Raw genomic sequence first — 17,786 nt, 5'->3', positions numbered from 1 at the left:
TTCAGTGGAATGCTGTCATGTAAGTGCCATATATCACATAAAAGCTTCTTGTGAAGGGCAGATAACTGGTTATCTTGATCACGTAAGTGTCACTAATCTCAGCAGTAATCTTCCCTTCCTCCCTTAGAGATAGTTTGCTTTCTCTACACTCAATACCAGCAGTCAGTACAAAAAAAAAAGAAAAATACAGAGGTACTTCCTCAGAGGAACTCCCTGTTAGCCAAGCAAAGTCAACTTAAAATAATCAACTAGTTGAGAATACGGTACCTCTACGCCAATCTGTACGTCATGGCACATGCTCATAATGTCTCTAGCTACGCGAGACAGCATCAGCTTTTATGAAGTGTTGATGTGGTTGGCCTTTTCCACCACAGAGCATTAATACCTTACAAGGTCTCTACTGTGTTTAATATATAGATTGCCCTTTAACCTTGCTCTCATTGTTTTAATCTTGGTTTTAGAGTGTCACAAAAGAGGAAGAGGAAGACAAACCAACATCCCTCACAGAAGAAGAAATCAAAGCAAAAATAGACGACTACAACTCCAAAGTGACGGAGAATGGAATGAAATTAGTGAGTTTTGATTAGTCAACAAAGCATTTACGCTCACAGTGTTGTAATTTGGGGATTCTACTGTGAGAAATGACCTGACTGAAGTTGTTTTGTCATCTTCCAGAGCTCAGATGGCACATACACTGGTTTCATAAAGGTTCACTTGAAGTTGCGCAGGCCCGTGACTGTACTTTCTGTGGACGGGAAGTTAGGAACGTGTTCCTCTTCTGATAGTTCAGATAATCGCACATCCTTCTACCTGCCCAGCGATGCCGTTAAGCAGCTACACATCAGCAGCACCACCACGGTCAGGGAGGTCATCCAGGGCCTGCTGAAGAAGTTCATGGTGCAGGACAACCCACGCAAGTTTGCCCTCTACAGCAAGACCCGTCGAAACAGCCAGGGTGAGCGTTCAAATGAAGATGACATGTACTTTATGCATAATACTGCTGTCATATATAATACTAATGTGTGGTTTGCTTGTTTTGTCAGATCTTTTCCAGAAGTTGCCAATATCAGACTGCCCCCTCTACGTGAGGCTGTTAGCAGGGCCTGATCTGGACAACTTGACTTTTGTACTCAAGGAAAATGAGACTGGTGAAGTGGAGGTGAGCTTTTCTATTCTCTCTCAATTTGTAATATTTTTGTTATATTTGCCCAACACAACAAACATTATAATCGAATAATTGAACTATTACATGAACAAAATGTACTGACATGAGTAGGAACTGATATTAGTAAATATTTTATGTTTATTATTAATATATATATATATATATATATGTATGTGTGTATGTGTGTATGTGTGTGTGTGTGTGTGTGTGTGTGTGTGTGTAATGTAAATTCTGTCTGTTCTATTACTGAAACTCTACAAAGAGGGAAATATATTTATTAGTGCTGTCAGTTAAACGCGTTATTAACGGCGTTAACGCAAACCCATTTTAACGGCGTCAATTTTTTTATCGCGAGATTAACGTTCTTTTTGGCCTAGCAAACTTCATAGTTTTTTTCACATGCTGTTGCAACAACTAGTAACGTTAGAAAAACTACAACACCACACCGGATCTAGCTAGACCGGAAACAAAACAACAGGCACGCCGCACACACTTGCTTGGGTTTGCGAGCCGGCCAAAGACTAAGGCTAACGTTATGGTTTGAGTAGATGGCGAGCGCGAGACGCCGAAATGGATGCCAATAAGATTCTGAATGGAAAGTTTACTGTCCAAGTTCCATTGACAAGACCAAAGTGATCTGTGTGTTTTGTCGTTGTGAACTGAGCTATCATCGCAGCACGTCCAGTCTGAAATACCACTTGATGGCCAAGCACACAGCTGATGCGAATTCTCTGATGCGATTATTTGCTCCAAGTGAGAATGTTAGTGTGACATTGAACACTACAGTATATGCCAATGTTGTTTTCAATAAAAAAACATTTGCACAAAGCAAGCCGATCCACTTTTCCATGTTGATAAGAGCATTAAAATGAGAAAAAATAATGGGACAAAAAGAAATCAAGGGACATTTAGAATAGATAAAAATGTGCGAATAATTACAATTAATTGCGAGTTAACTATGACATTAATGCGATTAATCACGATTAAATATTTTAATCGTTTGACAGTACTAATATTTATATATACAGTGTGTGTGTGTGTGTGTGTGTGTGTGTGTGTGTGTGTGTGTGTGTGTGTGTGTGTGTGTATGTGTGTGTGTGTGTGTGTGTGTGTGTGTGTGTGTGTGTGTGTGTATTTTTATTTCAGCCTGCTCTATCATTACGTTCTAGTAAAATTTATTTTACAGTGTCCCTGTTTCACATCTTAAATGTACTTACTATATATTAATAATAACAACAGTAAATAATTTATAATTAACCCTTGTAAATTATGCAGTAAATAATGCATAATTAACCCAAACCCGAATCATTTAGTAAAAACATGTAATTAATAAATATTACTCAGTACTTAAATGTATTATTACACTGTAACAAGGTTACCTTAAAATCAACGGTGTAACCAAAATTCTTGCTATAATTTTTTATTATATGCCACTGAAACTGTACAAAGCAAAATTAAAAGGTTACTTTATATATACAATATATATTATTATTATTAATAACTTGCCGTAAAAGCCTTGCAAAGATTTTTACATATAGGTTCAGTAGACAGTTCTATTTCAGACAAATCAATTTTCTGGTTATTATTTCCTGTGTCTGGCCTTACTGAGACATAGTCTTCTGTCTCTTTTTCAGTGGCATGCATTCTCAGTCCCTGAGCTGCAGAACTTCCTGATCATCCTGGAGAAGGAGGAGAAGGATCGCATGCGGCTGGTGGAGCAGCGTTACACCGCCTACAGGGAGAAGTTGCTACAGGCTCTGTGTAAGGTCGAGGGCAAACCGGGCTAATGCAGGACACAGAATCTCCTTCTCCCCACTGAGCCAACGCCGGGCCAGCCTGGAGGACCAGCAGCCCAACAGACGAACTCACTAAACCTCCACTCAGGACTTTGTACAAGCTCTCAGCATGGCTCTGTGACCTTTAACCCCCAAAGATGGGCAAAAGGATCCGAGACATGACTAAGACGAAGAGGAGGTTGGAACTAAAGATTAATACTTCAAGAGTAATCCTTCTCTCTGGAAATGGCACACTGTTGAAAGCCCAGGAGTCTGTTTCTGGCAGTCATGCTTTTTGATATTGAATGGGTTTTGTTTCGGTTTCTCTCTTTGTTTTTACATCGACCCCATCTGTCTGTGTCTTTTTATATGCTGCTGCTATTGCTGCTACTGCAAGTGTTACTTAAAGCATGACTTTCCCTTTGGTCTCTCTGCTTGTGTCTACCGCATGTCCTCTATCAGGGAATATCTATATGAAAGAGGGAAGTAAAAAAAAAGCACTTCCTGTTCAAAAAGGAAGTGGGGAGACTTAAGTTATAGAAAATATGATGCCTGCAAGATTTCAGAGGACTAATAGTAACTTAATCCATATATCAAATTACACAGTTCATAGACAATTAAAACATACTACTGTAAAAAAACAATGAATTATACTCTTTATACTGGAGATTTTCTTAATATAACTGCAGTTGAACTGTATTAGTGATAATGTTTCACCCTACAGCTCAATATTTCACCTCACAGAGTCAAAATATTCTTTCTTTCTATTTAAATGATCAAAATAGCTGCGCATCTCTATGATAACTCTGTCGCTCCATCTATAAAAAAAGTGTTTGAATAGCTCGGACGCAGACATTTTGAGCTCCTTGAGAAATGTGAAATGGCTCAATGGCCCCTCGTCCATTCAGGTGTCCCATGATAGCATTTAAAAACACTCAGCACTGACAAATCACCTCAGTCTCTTAAGTGTGCCACCAGTTCTTAATGTGCTGGGAGCATCGGTGGATGTGAGGATTGTGGGATGTGGTTATCCGGTAAGCTTTTCTGAATCACTTCAGCTTTAAGCACATAATACACAAGGTCATGTTAGATTAAAGGGCATCTCCTAGATCAGCACTCTTAAAAGCTCTATGGATCCAAACCACGAGGATCTCAATCTGCATTACACCAAAGGAAAACAGAACAAGTTCCCCATATTGTAATTACAAAGCTTTTTGCGAGGCAATTTAGAGATCTTCCTGCTAATGTAAAGTGGAGTCAGGATGTCTATGATTTGCACACCACTCCTGGTCAGCCAGTGTGTAAAGTAGTCAATATTATATTATATAGGGGACATGAGATGGATTTAAAAATTTTCCCTTCTTTTTTTGTGCTTTGATAATCTTTTTTTTTTTTTAATGTGCATACTTTGGTCTGAAAAATTATGCAGGAGCATGTGAATTGAATGTGTTTGTGACACTGGGGGAATTGTATTATTTGTGAACAGCATTCTAAAGCACTGAAGCGGTATTCCATATTGGTCTGGAATAACTGTAAACCTTTCAATTTAATGTTCAAGGCACTGATATATCATTTTTCATTTCCCTTAAAAGCACATTTAAGTCCCAGTCTCTTAAAAAACCACGGGGTTATCATTTTTGACCTGTATGTTCGTAGAGATGGTACTTTAGAGTCATACGTTTCCATTTGGAACAACACTGTGCCCATATACTCGGCCTGTATATTTTGATCTTGAATGGGTACACCTCCTGGTGGACTGGAAGTCTCACGTCCACCCTTAAGCAAGCGGCAGGGCCTCGTATGTCTGCTCGGGCTACTTCTCCCTGACCGCCATATTCCTGCTGGCAGTGCCTTTAGTCTCCGTGTAGCTTCTCTTGACTGTGTACTGTACATATGCTCTAGATGTCTGGCCCTATAACTCCACGTTGAGAGATTTCACACACATTCAGTGGCAGTAGCCAGGTGCTTTCAATGTCAGAGCCATTAAGTCCATGTGGGACTTTTTGGGACTAGTGATTACAAATGTTGAGGGGTGTGTCTGCGTGTGTGCGTGCGTGCGTGTGTGCATTTGTTTTATTTATTTTTTGGCTCAGTTTCAGTGTGTGTAAACTTGAATATTTGGACAAGTCAGTACTATCGGGCAATCTTTTTTTTTTTTTTTTTTTCAGAGTATCAAATGTTTAAAATGTCTATAAAGCTGTAATGTAAATATACTTAAGAATGAAATAAAAGGTCACCCTTTAATGGCAATGAATTTGTCTTTTATTTACAATTAAATAAATGAGGTAACTAACAATTCTGTAGTTTAAATTATAAATAAGAAAAATAGAAGTTTACAAATAATAAAGATTTAGTTTCAATTTAAATGAGGCAACCAACTTGAGTTACAAACAAATCTATAGTTTTAATTTTAGGAATATTACAAATCTAGATTTAATTAGATGCATAAAATTACATTTGACATTTTTAAACCTTTAAAAGTGGTTTACTGTAAATGTTTTACTACAATAGTGGAAAATATGCCAAAATATTACTGTTGGTGTCCTGTATTATGTGACGGATTTCATCATTTCTATCTACGGATCATACACTAGTTTTACATCAATAATAGTATAGCATTATTATGGTTGCACGAGTCATACACAACCAGCAGAGGGAACCATAATCATAGTTCAAATGCAAGCACTTTTTGCTTCAATTGCAAAAGATGTCCAAATATTATTTATAATTGAAAGAAACAGTTGCAGTAGTTGTGAGTAGTTGTGTTTTTTAGATGCATTGCATACTAACATATGCATTTATATGGTATTGTGTAGCAGTATAAAGAAAGCAAGGACATGCACTATGTTGTCAACTGCTACATTGTGTCTAGAACAAATAAGAAACAGCCAACATTAAACCGTAGTGTCAAGGGTCAGATAGCGCACGTGCAGTGCATTGTGCACGTTTGTGTACACATGGCACATTACAAGAAAAACAAGTTATTTCAATTGTAAACTTAGTTTGAACTGGCTCCACACTTTAAATAAACACTTGGTAAAATCCACCTACAGGTTCAACAGCATGCCCATATTTGGAAAAGTCTGGCAATATTTTAAGGACACCTAGAAACCTTTTAAGTCTCCACAAAAAGACAGCAGTTGTGAGTGTCCATCATAATGTTACAGAGCCCTCGTGAGGTGGGCATGTCATGTCTGCTACTGAGAGGTCAACCTGAAAACAATGTCAATATGTCATCTGAAGACTCAAATATAGACAGGTCTCAGCTTCCCCTAAGACTGATGGCTAAGAATAGCATACTATGGCCAGGGTCCTGTTGTAAGCACACCCAATTTAGCTTGACATGTCTCACCATATCACCCTTGTCACCCGTGCATGTGCTCTTCTGCCTAAGTTGATCTATATCTGGGCTTTAAAGAGTTTGACAACAACGCCAGACTTGCCAAGGCAATTTAAGATATCCAACAAGGCTTAGGATTGGTGTGTTTTGATATGTTCCATATTTATCATGCAATAAATCTTGTACCTTTGTTTTGGTAGATTGCCATTATAGTTGTGCTTTCTATTTTTAGCATGTATATGTAACATAAAACTTTTTAAGAGATTTAAGGAAAAAATATATTCTACTGACTTTGTTTGAATGGTCACTATTTAATGGTGACATCTTAATTTTTGCACACTGAATCACAGTTGGTCTTCTTTCTGATATTTAGTGAATTGGTTTTTCCCCCATCTTAGGCCATCTTTAGACTGAAAAGGGGGAACAAATAGAAATGTGTATCCACAATATATAATGAACATCATTTTGCAAAATAAAACTTTAAATTATGGTTAAATTATGCAAATCAAATTATATAATGATATCACTCTAATCATTTTTTTCTTACGTCTACACAAAACACTGTTTAATGTAATTTACAAACATTTTAAAAAGAAAGAAAAAGAAATGGGAGTTTAATTTAATGTATAAAAACATTCATATTAATTAATTATTAATATTCATTTAATATTACCTTACCATAATATTACCATTAATATTAATAAAACCTTCACCATGCAGACATATAGTATATTTGTGATCAAATGACAGATTTTAGCCGAAGCTTCAGCGTCTATTTGTAATGTAGGGGGCGGGACGCCTCAGATTCTAGAGAGCATTTGATTAGACAGAAAATCTGATGAGAACCTGAAGTGCAGAGTGATGTCCTCAAAATCATCGATTCATACTGGCGGAAGTTAGAGAGTTTTGAATGCTTTTTTTTTTCTTCTTCTTCATTGTTTTGGAGCAATCTAGCTTAGCCATAACATATTCATACCAAAAGCCAAAATATTTCAGGGGGACTTTAATTGTAATTCTCAATTTAATTCCATCCAACATATAGCCTACGCATATATGACCACGTTCAAATTGATAGATTTTTCCTTTTATGCCAAAAATCATTAGGATATTAAAGATCATGTTCCATTAAGATATTTAGTAAATTTCCTACCATAAATAAATAAAACATTTTATTTTTGTGAGTGAATGCAGCACAATGACGAACATAAATGGACAACTTTAAAGGCGATTTTCTCAGTGTTTCGATTTTTTTACACCCTCAGATTCCAGATTTTCAAATAGTTGTATCTCGGCCAAGTATTGTCCTATCATAACAAACCATACATCAATGGAAAGCTTATTTATTCAGCTTTCAGGTGATGTATAAATCTCAAATATATAATATATAAACTGGATAATCATTCCGTTGTCATCACTACAAAAATCACATTAGTAGCCTAATCTATTTTCAACTCGAAACGTTCCTGTTTCGTTTTGTTTATGTTTGGATTTAAACTGCCTTTTCAGTAAATAGCGCCATTTTGGCTCAATAAGCACTTCCTTGTATCAGGTCAATCGTTCAACCTTGAAACTACAGGAAATTTGAGCCAGAATGGCGTTGTTTTGGCCTCGCCCCAGCAGGCAGTCTCCTCACGAGCTCTGTTTGATGACGTCGCGCTGGGCGAAGCTGAAGACGCTCTTAGCAACAAGCTAAGAAACCACACATATCTATGCGCTCGATTTCGGGACGGAACGCGCATCCAAAACACTCAGACGATTTATGAGACAACTTGTTTGAGATTATGAGTTAATTTGGACTTCTTGTTTTTATAATGAAAGCAAGTTAGACCTGTACTATCCGGAAAAGAGGAAACACTAGCCTGAGCTTTAGCTGGCCGCTGGACCGTGTGCTCGGACTGGGATGACTCTTCTGTTCAAATCAACAACACGATATCCAGGAGAGGGAAAGAGTGGGGGAAGTCGACATCCGTTTAATTTTTGGACTCGGTCTAATTGTGCTTTAGGGAGGCAGTTTGTGGTCACGGAAACGCATTTGTTTTCGCTGCAACTTTGAATCTTCATCAGCATTCGAATGCATTTGTTAAGTTATATTCGTCTAGCTACAGGTTCGGACTTTTGTGTCTCTCTTCATCATGCTGGAAATATAGACACCTCTATTACTTCTTCTCCATGCTTGTAATACAGGTGGTCAAACTGATAAGCCTCATGAAAACAGCTTAAAGGGGATCATGCCTGAACCCTTCAGCACTGTGAAGTCTTCTCTCTAGCCTCTCTGGACATCTAACAAGCTTCCTCTCGGATATGAGACTCTGATGATACTTTGGTCGTCTCACTAGAAAGACATTGCATTGTTGTTTTGGATGGATCTTGCTTTAGTGAAAATATTTTTCAGAGGAAAAGGAAATATTTGATGTTGATTGCATGCAACTATGATGATATTGAGCAGAAAACCAGATGGCCCCATAACTGCAGGTAGGTATATCCATATGAAATGTAATATCCTGCTCTGTAAGTTTGATCTTGGTTCACTTAGCAAGCGAAGACTATTTTGAAGACAGCCAATTCATTGTTTTTGGAATGCACTGCCGGTGTTAACAAGTCTTCGTTAATGTACTGAAGTAAGCAAATGTCATAATCTTGGAACCACATCCTGTTTATTCTTGATGAAGTTGTCACATGTACATGAGCAATGAAAATGCACGGGACAGTGGGAACAATAGCAGGCCACATTATCTCCATATGGTCAGTTTATTGAATTGACATCTAGGCTAAGTGATAGTAATGGGGTCTAAATGCTCAATAAGTTTAGTATAGTTACAAATATTTAAAAATGCTATGATTGTTTTGATAAAAATATTTAAACTCTTTAGTGTTCATTTCATCAATCAATGTTGTCATCAATGTTGTTCCAGTATTTTTGATACAATGAAAGTCAGTGGGGTCCAAAACAACATTATACTTTCATTGTATGGAGAAAAAAGCAGTTGAAACATTATTCAAATAATTTGTATTCCACAAAAGAACTAAAGTCACGCACGTTTGGAGTGGCATGAAAATTCTTATCAATTTACTCACCCTCATTTTTTAAGTGGAATGTCCCTTGAAGCAAAATTGGTCTATGTCATTAAGAAGCTTTAATAACATAATCGGTCAGAGTTGTGGAAACTGCTGAAACTGAAATGAGTCACGAAGCCTGGTTTAATATGAAGTCACCTGTTGTGTAATGAGCTCAAGAAACTGTCTGACGCACCTGCAACTTGGTTACATACCTCCCTAAGGGGATTTCTGTTTCTCAAATGGGAACCCTGTTTTTTTCTGTCTTTCTTATGTTTTTGTAATAGAAGGTTTTATTTGTGTAATGGGTATATTGGATGATTAAGTGACAAGTGTATTAATATTTTGCTTGTGGATTCACAACCTAACCGCAGGCTCCTTTTCATGTTTGCGTTTCTCCACAGCTCGCCACGGGGACGGTCTGTATGATTCCTACATGCGCACCGATCACATTGTGAACCAGGACGCTGATGTGAATGGACAGAGTCCCTCTGGGCTGCCCCCTCTCCCCAAACACACTGTAAGTCCTGACTTCCTGTTCCCCAGACCTAGTGCCAGGACTTTCTGTGGCTCATCTTTCACAGCATTCTTTCAGTGCGCCCTAAATGAAAAAAAGTTCCCCTAGTGCTTGTAGTTCTAAAGAACTTTATTCAGTTCTAGAGATCAAGTGCGTTTGAAAAATCCAAAGTCTCGTATGAGTAAGCCAGTTTTTCAATCTCTGCTCCTCCAACTCAATATGTTCGGATGGTTTTTCACCCCTGTGGTTCAGCCTTAGTTGAGCACATGTTCTGCTGCCACTTGTGCATCTTGGAACGTTGCGTATTTAGACAAGCCTTCCTCCCACATTCTGATAGTGGTACAAGTTCCATCTGCAGCACATCAAGTCTGTTTGTTGTGCCTCACAGCGTGTGTATTGCATGAAAAGCCAGTGCTTTTAATCCTTCAATAAATAAAACATAACTGTATCAAATTTCTATTTTTATGATGGGTAAATACACTAAAACAATATCATGTTCAAACTGGACAGATTAAGCCTTGCAATGAGGTGCATGTAGCTTACAGTATGATACGTCATCATGGGACCGGTGATGGTAAAGGATATGATAATCCGATAATTCTCCACTGTACTATTATGCAATAAATAATTCGGTGTACGTGTTGGACCTGGTGAAATCATTTTTATTGTTAGACTATATCACTCTTTTATGATATTATACTGCACTTCTAAGATAATTAATTGGTATTACCCTCTGCAAATAATTAACTAGTAATTTGTCTACCGTAAACATTCTATAAACAACTTTGATTTTCTGGCATTTGGGGTACAAGCAATCGTAGTAGTTTCCAGTAGTTCCACTCGTTCATTTACCTAGCTTCCCACAGAGCAGATTTAATTTAGGTCACCTACTCCTTGTTGAGTCAACCAAGCTTTTTTTGTTGTAATTGAACAGCTGATGCATTTGGCTAGTCTCTACAATATCCTTCAGTTCCCAACACACTGGTTTCTATTTTTGTCTCACTCCTTGGAACTGCCTTTCCATGCCCCTTCCCCCTCCAAAATGATTGGCACAGTTTATTTGGCACTTAATAATTGTATCTAAGTGACCTAATTTTTGGTCCTTTGCTTTCTTCTTCTTTTGCTGTATGCAGAGCCAAACAAGCTATAGCTTGGGCTTAACTATAAATCGTTGATAGTGGAATCTTGAATGTGAATGGGACTTGGAGCAGTCATGGTGCATTAAACATCCTGAATGTGAAAGATAGTTCCTCTGTTCCCCATCACTCAGGAAAGCCCACTGTGACTGGCATAAACTACCGCTATTTATGACATGCTTATTTTGTAAGGCAAAGGTTCAATGCATATTTAATGATATAGTTAGGTCTAGTGGCAATTCCTCAACCATGGCAAAAATTCTTTCCAAGCGTTGTCCTGAAAGTATGTGAGGGAACTGAAGTCATACACCCTTTCTAAAATAAAAGTTTGCTTGGTTTTCCCAGTCTACTGAAATGCAGTTCATTCTGTATATAAATTGCATTACTGTGCTTTGCAATCAGCATGATATCAGGTCTTAACAACTAGACTCTTGCTTTTGTTGGTTTTTTCTTGTATCCCCTGGGAGTATGAAAGTAACGTCCTGTTCCACTAGTTTTCAGTTCACATTCCAGTCATACTGCAGAGACTGTCTGGCATTCTCTGTCGCTGCAATTATCACTCATGCATCAAACGTCCCTACTGGTCATATATTATTCCCAGGGTTACTAGATAGCTGATCAATTCTGCACGTTTGTGCTATTGATTGTTTAACACTGGTCTGATAAAACCTCAGAGTTACAGTACATTGATTGTTCAGTTGTATGCATAAGCCAGAAGCTATGTGGAAGATTGTGAATATTCACTCAGCTGAAAAGATAATGTTAGCTTTGGTCAACTTAATTTTTGTCTTACAAAACTTGTTTTAACAAATTGTTGAAATATCTCTTTCCTTTTGAAGGGTGTCAACAAGCCTACAATGAAGGATCACCAAGCAGTCCGAGGAGGACAGATGAAGGTGAAATATATTTACGAGGACACCTACAACCGCAAACTCAATGGTGTGACCCAGCACAATGGCACAAGCCAAGTACCAGCTAAGTCCCAAGCTGCAATCTCCAAAGAGAGAAGCGTGGACAGCAACAGCTCTGTGAAATCCTCAGAGAGCTCAACAAAAGTCACAAAGCTGGGCAGCCCAATGACCCCAGAACAAGCTATCAAGCAACACCGACAGCAACTGACTACCTTGGAGCAACAGGAGATCCAGAACTATCATGAGATCTACTTCCTGGGACCAAATGCCAAGAAGAGGCAGGCAGTAACAGGGGGCACTAACAACTGTGGTTATGACGACGACCAGGGAGGATACATCCACGTACCTCATGATCACCTTGCCTTTCGCTACGAGTTCCTCAAGGTGATCGGCAAAGGTAGTTTTGGACAAGTGGCGAAGGTTTATGACCACAAGTTACAGCAGCACCTTGCCTTGAAGATGGTGCGTAACGAAAAGCGCTTCCATCGGCAAGCTGCTGAGGAGATCCGAATTCTGGAGCACCTGAAGAAGCAAGACAAGACCGGCAGCATGAACGTAGTTCACATGTTGGAGAATTTCACCTTCCGCAACCACATATGCATGACTTTTGAGCTGCTCAGCATGAACCTGTATGAGCTCATCAAACGCAACAAGTTCCAGGGTTTCAGTCTCCCGCTGGTACGCAAGTTTGCACACTCTATTCTCCAATGCCTGGATGCTCTCCATCGCCATAAGATCATCCACTGTGACCTGAAACCAGAGAATATATTGCTGAAGCAGCAGGGTAGGAGTGGGATCAAGGTAATTGACTTTGGCTCCAGCTGTTTCGATCACCAGCGTGTCTACACATACATCCAATCCCGCTTCTACCGTGCTCCCGAGGTCATCTTGGGATCGCGATATGGTATGCCTATAGACATGTGGAGCTTTGGTTGCATTCTGGCAGAGCTGCTTACAGGATACCCTCTGTTTCCTGGTGAAGATGAAGGTGACCAGCTGGCCTGCATGATGGAGCTATTAGGGATGCCACCTCAGAAACTGCTGGAACAAGCCAAGCGTGCCAAGAACTTCATCAGTTCCAAAGGCCACCCACGCTACTGCACGGTCAGCACACTTAGCAACGGCACCGTAGTCCTCAACGGGAGCCGTTCTCGCCGAGGAAAATTGCGAGGTCCCCCAGGAAGCAAGGAGTGGGGGTCGGCCCTAAAAGGCTGTGACGACCCCACGTTCATTGACTTTCTGAAGAAGTGTTTGGATTGGGACCCTAGTACTCGAATGACACCAGTTCAGGCTTTAAGGCACCCCTGGCTCTACAAGAGACTGCCCAAGCCCTCACCTGGTGGCGAGAAATCCATGCTGCCCAAACGGATCACAGAGCACAGCACCACTTTCCCTACTATCATCTCCAAGGTACCCCCAGTCATGGGCTCAACTAACAACAAACTGCGGACCACCATGATGGGTGACTCCACCGGAAGTATACCCTTTCGCACAGTGCTGCCGAAGCTTGTTTCATAGAGATTCCTTAGCTTTTCAGGGATAAAGACATATTTGTAGCCGTTTTAGAAGTGGATTTTTTTTCTCCCGTTTCTTTTCTAAATGAGTGTCAAAGCTCACTGTTTCAATTTTTAATGAAGTGTAGCAAGCAAAAACTTTTATACAACTATACTGTGTTTTTTTCAAATGGCCTTCAGAGTGTGAAATTCAAAGTTGACATCAGGGCTGTTTTTTACACTTTGGTCTTGAATCCAGTGCTGTTGATTGAGGTGGGTGAAATTTTGATTGCTGTTGCTCGCTCCTTATCCTGTCTTTTCTGAAGTTTACACTACTTCTGCTCAGACAAATGTACAACTTTTGCATCTCTAAGTGCTGTTTTGCGTGTATGTGTGAATCTTAGTATACTTTTTAAGGGCTTAGAGTGAATTTGCAGTTTTAGGTCAAGCATCTGGCTCTAATCTTCAGATAAAACATCTTTTAAATGTCTATTTGGTGTTCTAAAGCCCATGTTATCTTATCTTGGTCTAATTTAGATCAGCACATTTTCAAATTTGATTCTATTTTAACAGTATCTTCCCCAGTCACTTGCATCCCAGTGAGAGGTCAAACTCTCAGCCATTTCTTTCCACAACTGTTTATTTTTTGAGAAGCTGTTGCTTTGAATATGTTACCATAGAACAAGATATAAGAAAGTTTGTACTTGTTGGTAAGTGGTGGAGTAATTCTGGTCACAATGCTGCCTGATGGCCATGCCCATTCCTGGAAGGTATTGGGAAAGACTTTTTCACAGGTGTTGTAGGAGCGTGTTTTTTATCAGTGCTATTTTGAAAGATATTGGTCAGGTTTCAATCGAAGGCAACAGGCAGTATCACGTGTTTGCCTGTAAACAGCAGTATGTATTTCCCTGCAGCTGATTATGGGGGAAGGGAATTGCACGTTGGCAGTATTTTCAATAGCTGTGTGCTGTTTGCACTCATCGATGATAGATACCAAACTGCCAGTGTGAAGACTTCATAAACATGTTCAAATTACGAGATGATAAAAGGTGGATGACATGCATCCTTCAGCATTCTGTTTTTTTCCTATAACCTCACTCTTGTCCAGCATTTTATATAATGTTTAGTTTTTGTTTTGTTTGCAATTATTCTTATGCATATGCGTGAGAAGATAAGGGGAAAAAAACATGACTAAAGAGATAGTGCAGGGTAGTTCCCATCCCCCAAAGCTCACCATCAGGACACAGTGTGGTAAATTTCCAGTGACTCTGGTTGATGGTGTAGTCTGGAATCTCTCTTTATAGTGACCTATTTTGTTCCCTTTTCACTCTTAGGTTTACAAGAGAATTTTGTTCTTTATACAGTAGAGCACGCAGCACATTCACCCGCCCACAATGGCACTGCTCAATGTCTGAACTTTGAGTATTTGTCCACGTGAAACCACTGTAAGGACAAACAATGTATGCATTTGGTTGTTCGGAAGGTTGTTGAATGATCTAATGTAAGCATGTTTATTGACACTGCCTCACTCTTTTTAGCTGTGAATTAAACACTGAATGCTTAGAAGCTAATTGTTTCGATGTAAAACACTAATCTGCTGAAGGACTGTGAAAATGAATGGTGCTTAACCCATTGGCCCTTTAAGTTTGTAAAGCATCAGTTTGCTACCTGGACCAAGGTAAGAATGAGGAATTCATGCAAGTAGTTGCGAAAGTCCTCTTAATTGGAAAAACAACATGTCTCTTCACACCTCTTTCTCAGGTTGTAACCCTTTTGGGGCTTAATGGACATTTATATATGATTCCACACATTTAGTGGGTGTAAAGATGATTTGACATTTAATAAAGCTAGGTTTCAGAAAAAAAAAAACAGTATAGCTTTAGAGATGTTGGTGCTCAAATTAAAACTATAAACCCCAGGCCTCTATAGTGTCTGTCCAATCATAATAATTTTTGGGTTCATATGTGGTCTCCCGCACATTTTCAGTTGTTCTGTTTCTTTTTGGAATACATCAGGGGAAAGTAACCTTGTGAAAATGGTTTAGTGTTTTTCTACCTTTCTTGTGAAATCCATCTTTTATGCTCAAAAGAGATCTCTACCACAGCAATAACAGCATCACGCTCCACATCTTTCTACTTCGCTTTGGCTTTCCTGTCTGTTTATCATGAATTTTTCACCAAAGCACCCGTTCACATGGCTGTCTCTTTTTGTTTCGTCTCAGTGCGTGAACCCCTTGGTTCGGGGGACTCTAGTCTTGTGCCTTTAACTGAACACACTTGACTAAATAATGAAGGCTCAGCACGGGATGACTAATGTTTCTCTTCCAGCTTTACTGGTCAGGTTTTTGTATTGCTTTTTATTTCACCCTTTTATAGAGTTTTTACTTGTGTTTTAAAGAGAAGTGAAAGGTAATGATGTAATTTTCCTTTAATAACCTTTGTCTGTTGACTGTTGGCCATGTGGTTCAAAGCATGATAGTCACAGAGCGCATGAAAATAAGTGATAAAGTGAAATAGGAGTAAATGAAAAGTTTTAAATAATGACAAAGTGTGTAAGTAACCAAATGAGCTTGTATTAGTTTCTTTTTCTAAAAAAGAGAAATAAAAAAATCAATATTACCATTGTTTTGTTTGAGAATTGTCATTTATCGACCCTTTTTTCATAAATGTTCTATCCCCTGGAAGTTGGCATGAAAAGAAAATTCATTGTATCTACTTTGTAAATCCATGTTATAGATCTTCTTGTAGTATACGATATATTTTTTTAAACCCTACTTTTTCTTTTTTACTTTTACAGTAATCTGTTACTCTCAGATGCATGTCATAATATGGGAAAATTATATGCTGTTACTTGTGTTTCGGCATGCCTTTAAGCACTTTTATCTTGTCCAATTTTAAATGACTGAAGAAAGCATGCTTCCATAGTGCAGTACACAGTTGTAGGGAGTTCTGAACAATAATGTTTGAGTGTTATTCCATGGCAAACTTTACTCAACAAACAGGCCCTTGAACACACCTATGAAATCTAATATGTTTTATGCAGGAATGTGCATTAAATATTACTGGAATTTGTATGCACATTATTTGCATGCTTAAGTTATTATTCATCCCACAAGTGGACCCAACTTCTAGAAATCATAATTGTTCTGACTTCAAGTCAGACTCAAGCCTGGTCCCAGTTCAATTACTGATGTTCATAAACAACAGATCACCTTATAAACTGGGTAAACAGATGAGTGCGTCATGTAGATTTTTGACTGCATGTCTGAACAGTATGTAACAGACTAATGTTTTGACATGTCCTCTCATTCACTTTTCCAATCTTATAGATCTACGGCTATAGATCCAAATGGCAATATTGGCTTGGTTGAATGTTCTCACTAGAATATCCCAGACTCTAAAGTAGCAAAGTGATGTGGAGAAACAACAGGATACTTGAAAACAGTCACAGGAGGTCTGGAGATATTCAAAATTGGACACTGTTTCTCTATGAGGAGAAATATGAAAGTATCTTTGTTAGACTATGATCTCCAGCCTTACTGATGTTTGTCTGAAAGCAGCAGCAAAGAGGGCAAACCGGTCGGTTAGTGTATTTGCATATGATGAGGTCATAAACTTGCCGCAATATTTACATGTTTGAAGTGGATGTGTCCTGTGTAGAAACAAAATGAAAGCTTAGTTAATCCTTTTTTTATGTACCAACATCCCAATAAGTCATGTTATAAATTGTGAAGTTGGTGATTCTGATGATCTTGGTATATTTGGCAAAAACATCCAAATCAATTCAATCATTCTTCTGTCGCAGCTAATGTAGGTGTCAAGACTCAAGACCAAAAATATGCAACATATTTCTCAAAACACTTAAAGCTGCAGTCGGCAAGTCTGGCAGATTGAGTGGACTTAGCCAAAATTTTGAATGTTTACAACTCTCATGCCCCTCCCCCACTACCAACGAGCACCCGCCCATCGTCAGTGCGTGTGTACCTGATTTTCTGTGAACGCGTCCGTCTCTTCAGCATCGATCAATGGACTCGGAGGTAGGCTGCCCTGGCTATCTATCCATAGATAGCAATAACCGAGGAATTGGAAGCTTGTTAGTAGATTTTCTCTCCGCCATCACGCTTCGTACAATCTTCAGGCGAACTTCAGGCATGTCGTGTGCATGTGATATTGTAATGTGCGCGCCTGCGCGAGGGAGGGGGGGATCTGTGGCGTGTGCACGAACTGTGATTGACAGTCAGATCGCACACCCCCCTGCGCTGATTGGACCCGATGAGACGGGAGCGGTGGATTTTTGCAAAACAAATAACACGCTCCAGGTGGAGTTAGAAGCTCGGGTTTTTTTCTAAAACCACCTTATTTATGTTGTTCTGTCGGATTATAGTGTCAATTTCAC

General features: G+C 39.0%; 2 protein-coding genes across 3 annotated transcripts in view; both read left to right on the top strand.

The window, feature by feature from the left end:
• Positions 1–5,188, top strand: part of rassf5 (Ras association domain family member 5) — a 41,621-nt gene extending 36,433 nt beyond the window's left edge. The window contains exons 3-6 of the mRNA XM_079857778.1: positions 462–572; positions 676–955; positions 1,044–1,159; positions 2,800–5,188. Of these exons, the coding sequence (XP_079713904.1) occupies positions 462–572; positions 676–955; positions 1,044–1,159; positions 2,800–2,952 (660 nt within the window). The 3' untranslated portion in view covers positions 2,953–5,188. The remainder of the gene's footprint in view (positions 1–461; positions 573–675; positions 956–1,043; positions 1,160–2,799) is intronic.
• Positions 5,189–7,913: 2,725 nt separating this feature from the next.
• dyrk3 (dual specificity tyrosine phosphorylation regulated kinase 3) lies at positions 7,914–15,260 on the top strand. 2 transcript variants are annotated; one of them, XR_013819676.1, is made up of 4 exons: positions 7,914–8,752; positions 9,739–9,854; positions 11,827–13,716; positions 13,829–15,260. XR_013819676.1 is itself a non-coding variant. In XM_079857418.1 (3 exons), the coding sequence occupies exons 1-3, from the start codon at positions 8,710–8,712 to the stop codon at positions 13,414–13,416; spliced, it is 1,749 nt and encodes a 582-aa protein (XP_079713544.1). In that variant the 5' UTR covers positions 7,914–8,709; the 3' UTR covers positions 13,417–15,260. The 2 variants fall into 2 exon arrangements, 1 of the variants encoding a protein (XP_079713544.1); XM_079857418.1 differs by having other exon boundaries at positions 11,827–15,260.
• The last annotated feature ends 2,526 nt before the right edge of the window (positions 15,261–17,786 follow it).

Source organism: Squalius cephalus (assembly GCF_949319135.1).
Source record: "Squalius cephalus genome assembly, chromosome: 22".
NCBI lineage: Eukaryota > Metazoa > Chordata > Actinopteri > Cypriniformes > Leuciscidae > Squalius > Squalius cephalus.
Note: the sequence above shows the minus strand (reverse complement) of the source record. Positions and strands in the feature narration are given on the sequence as shown.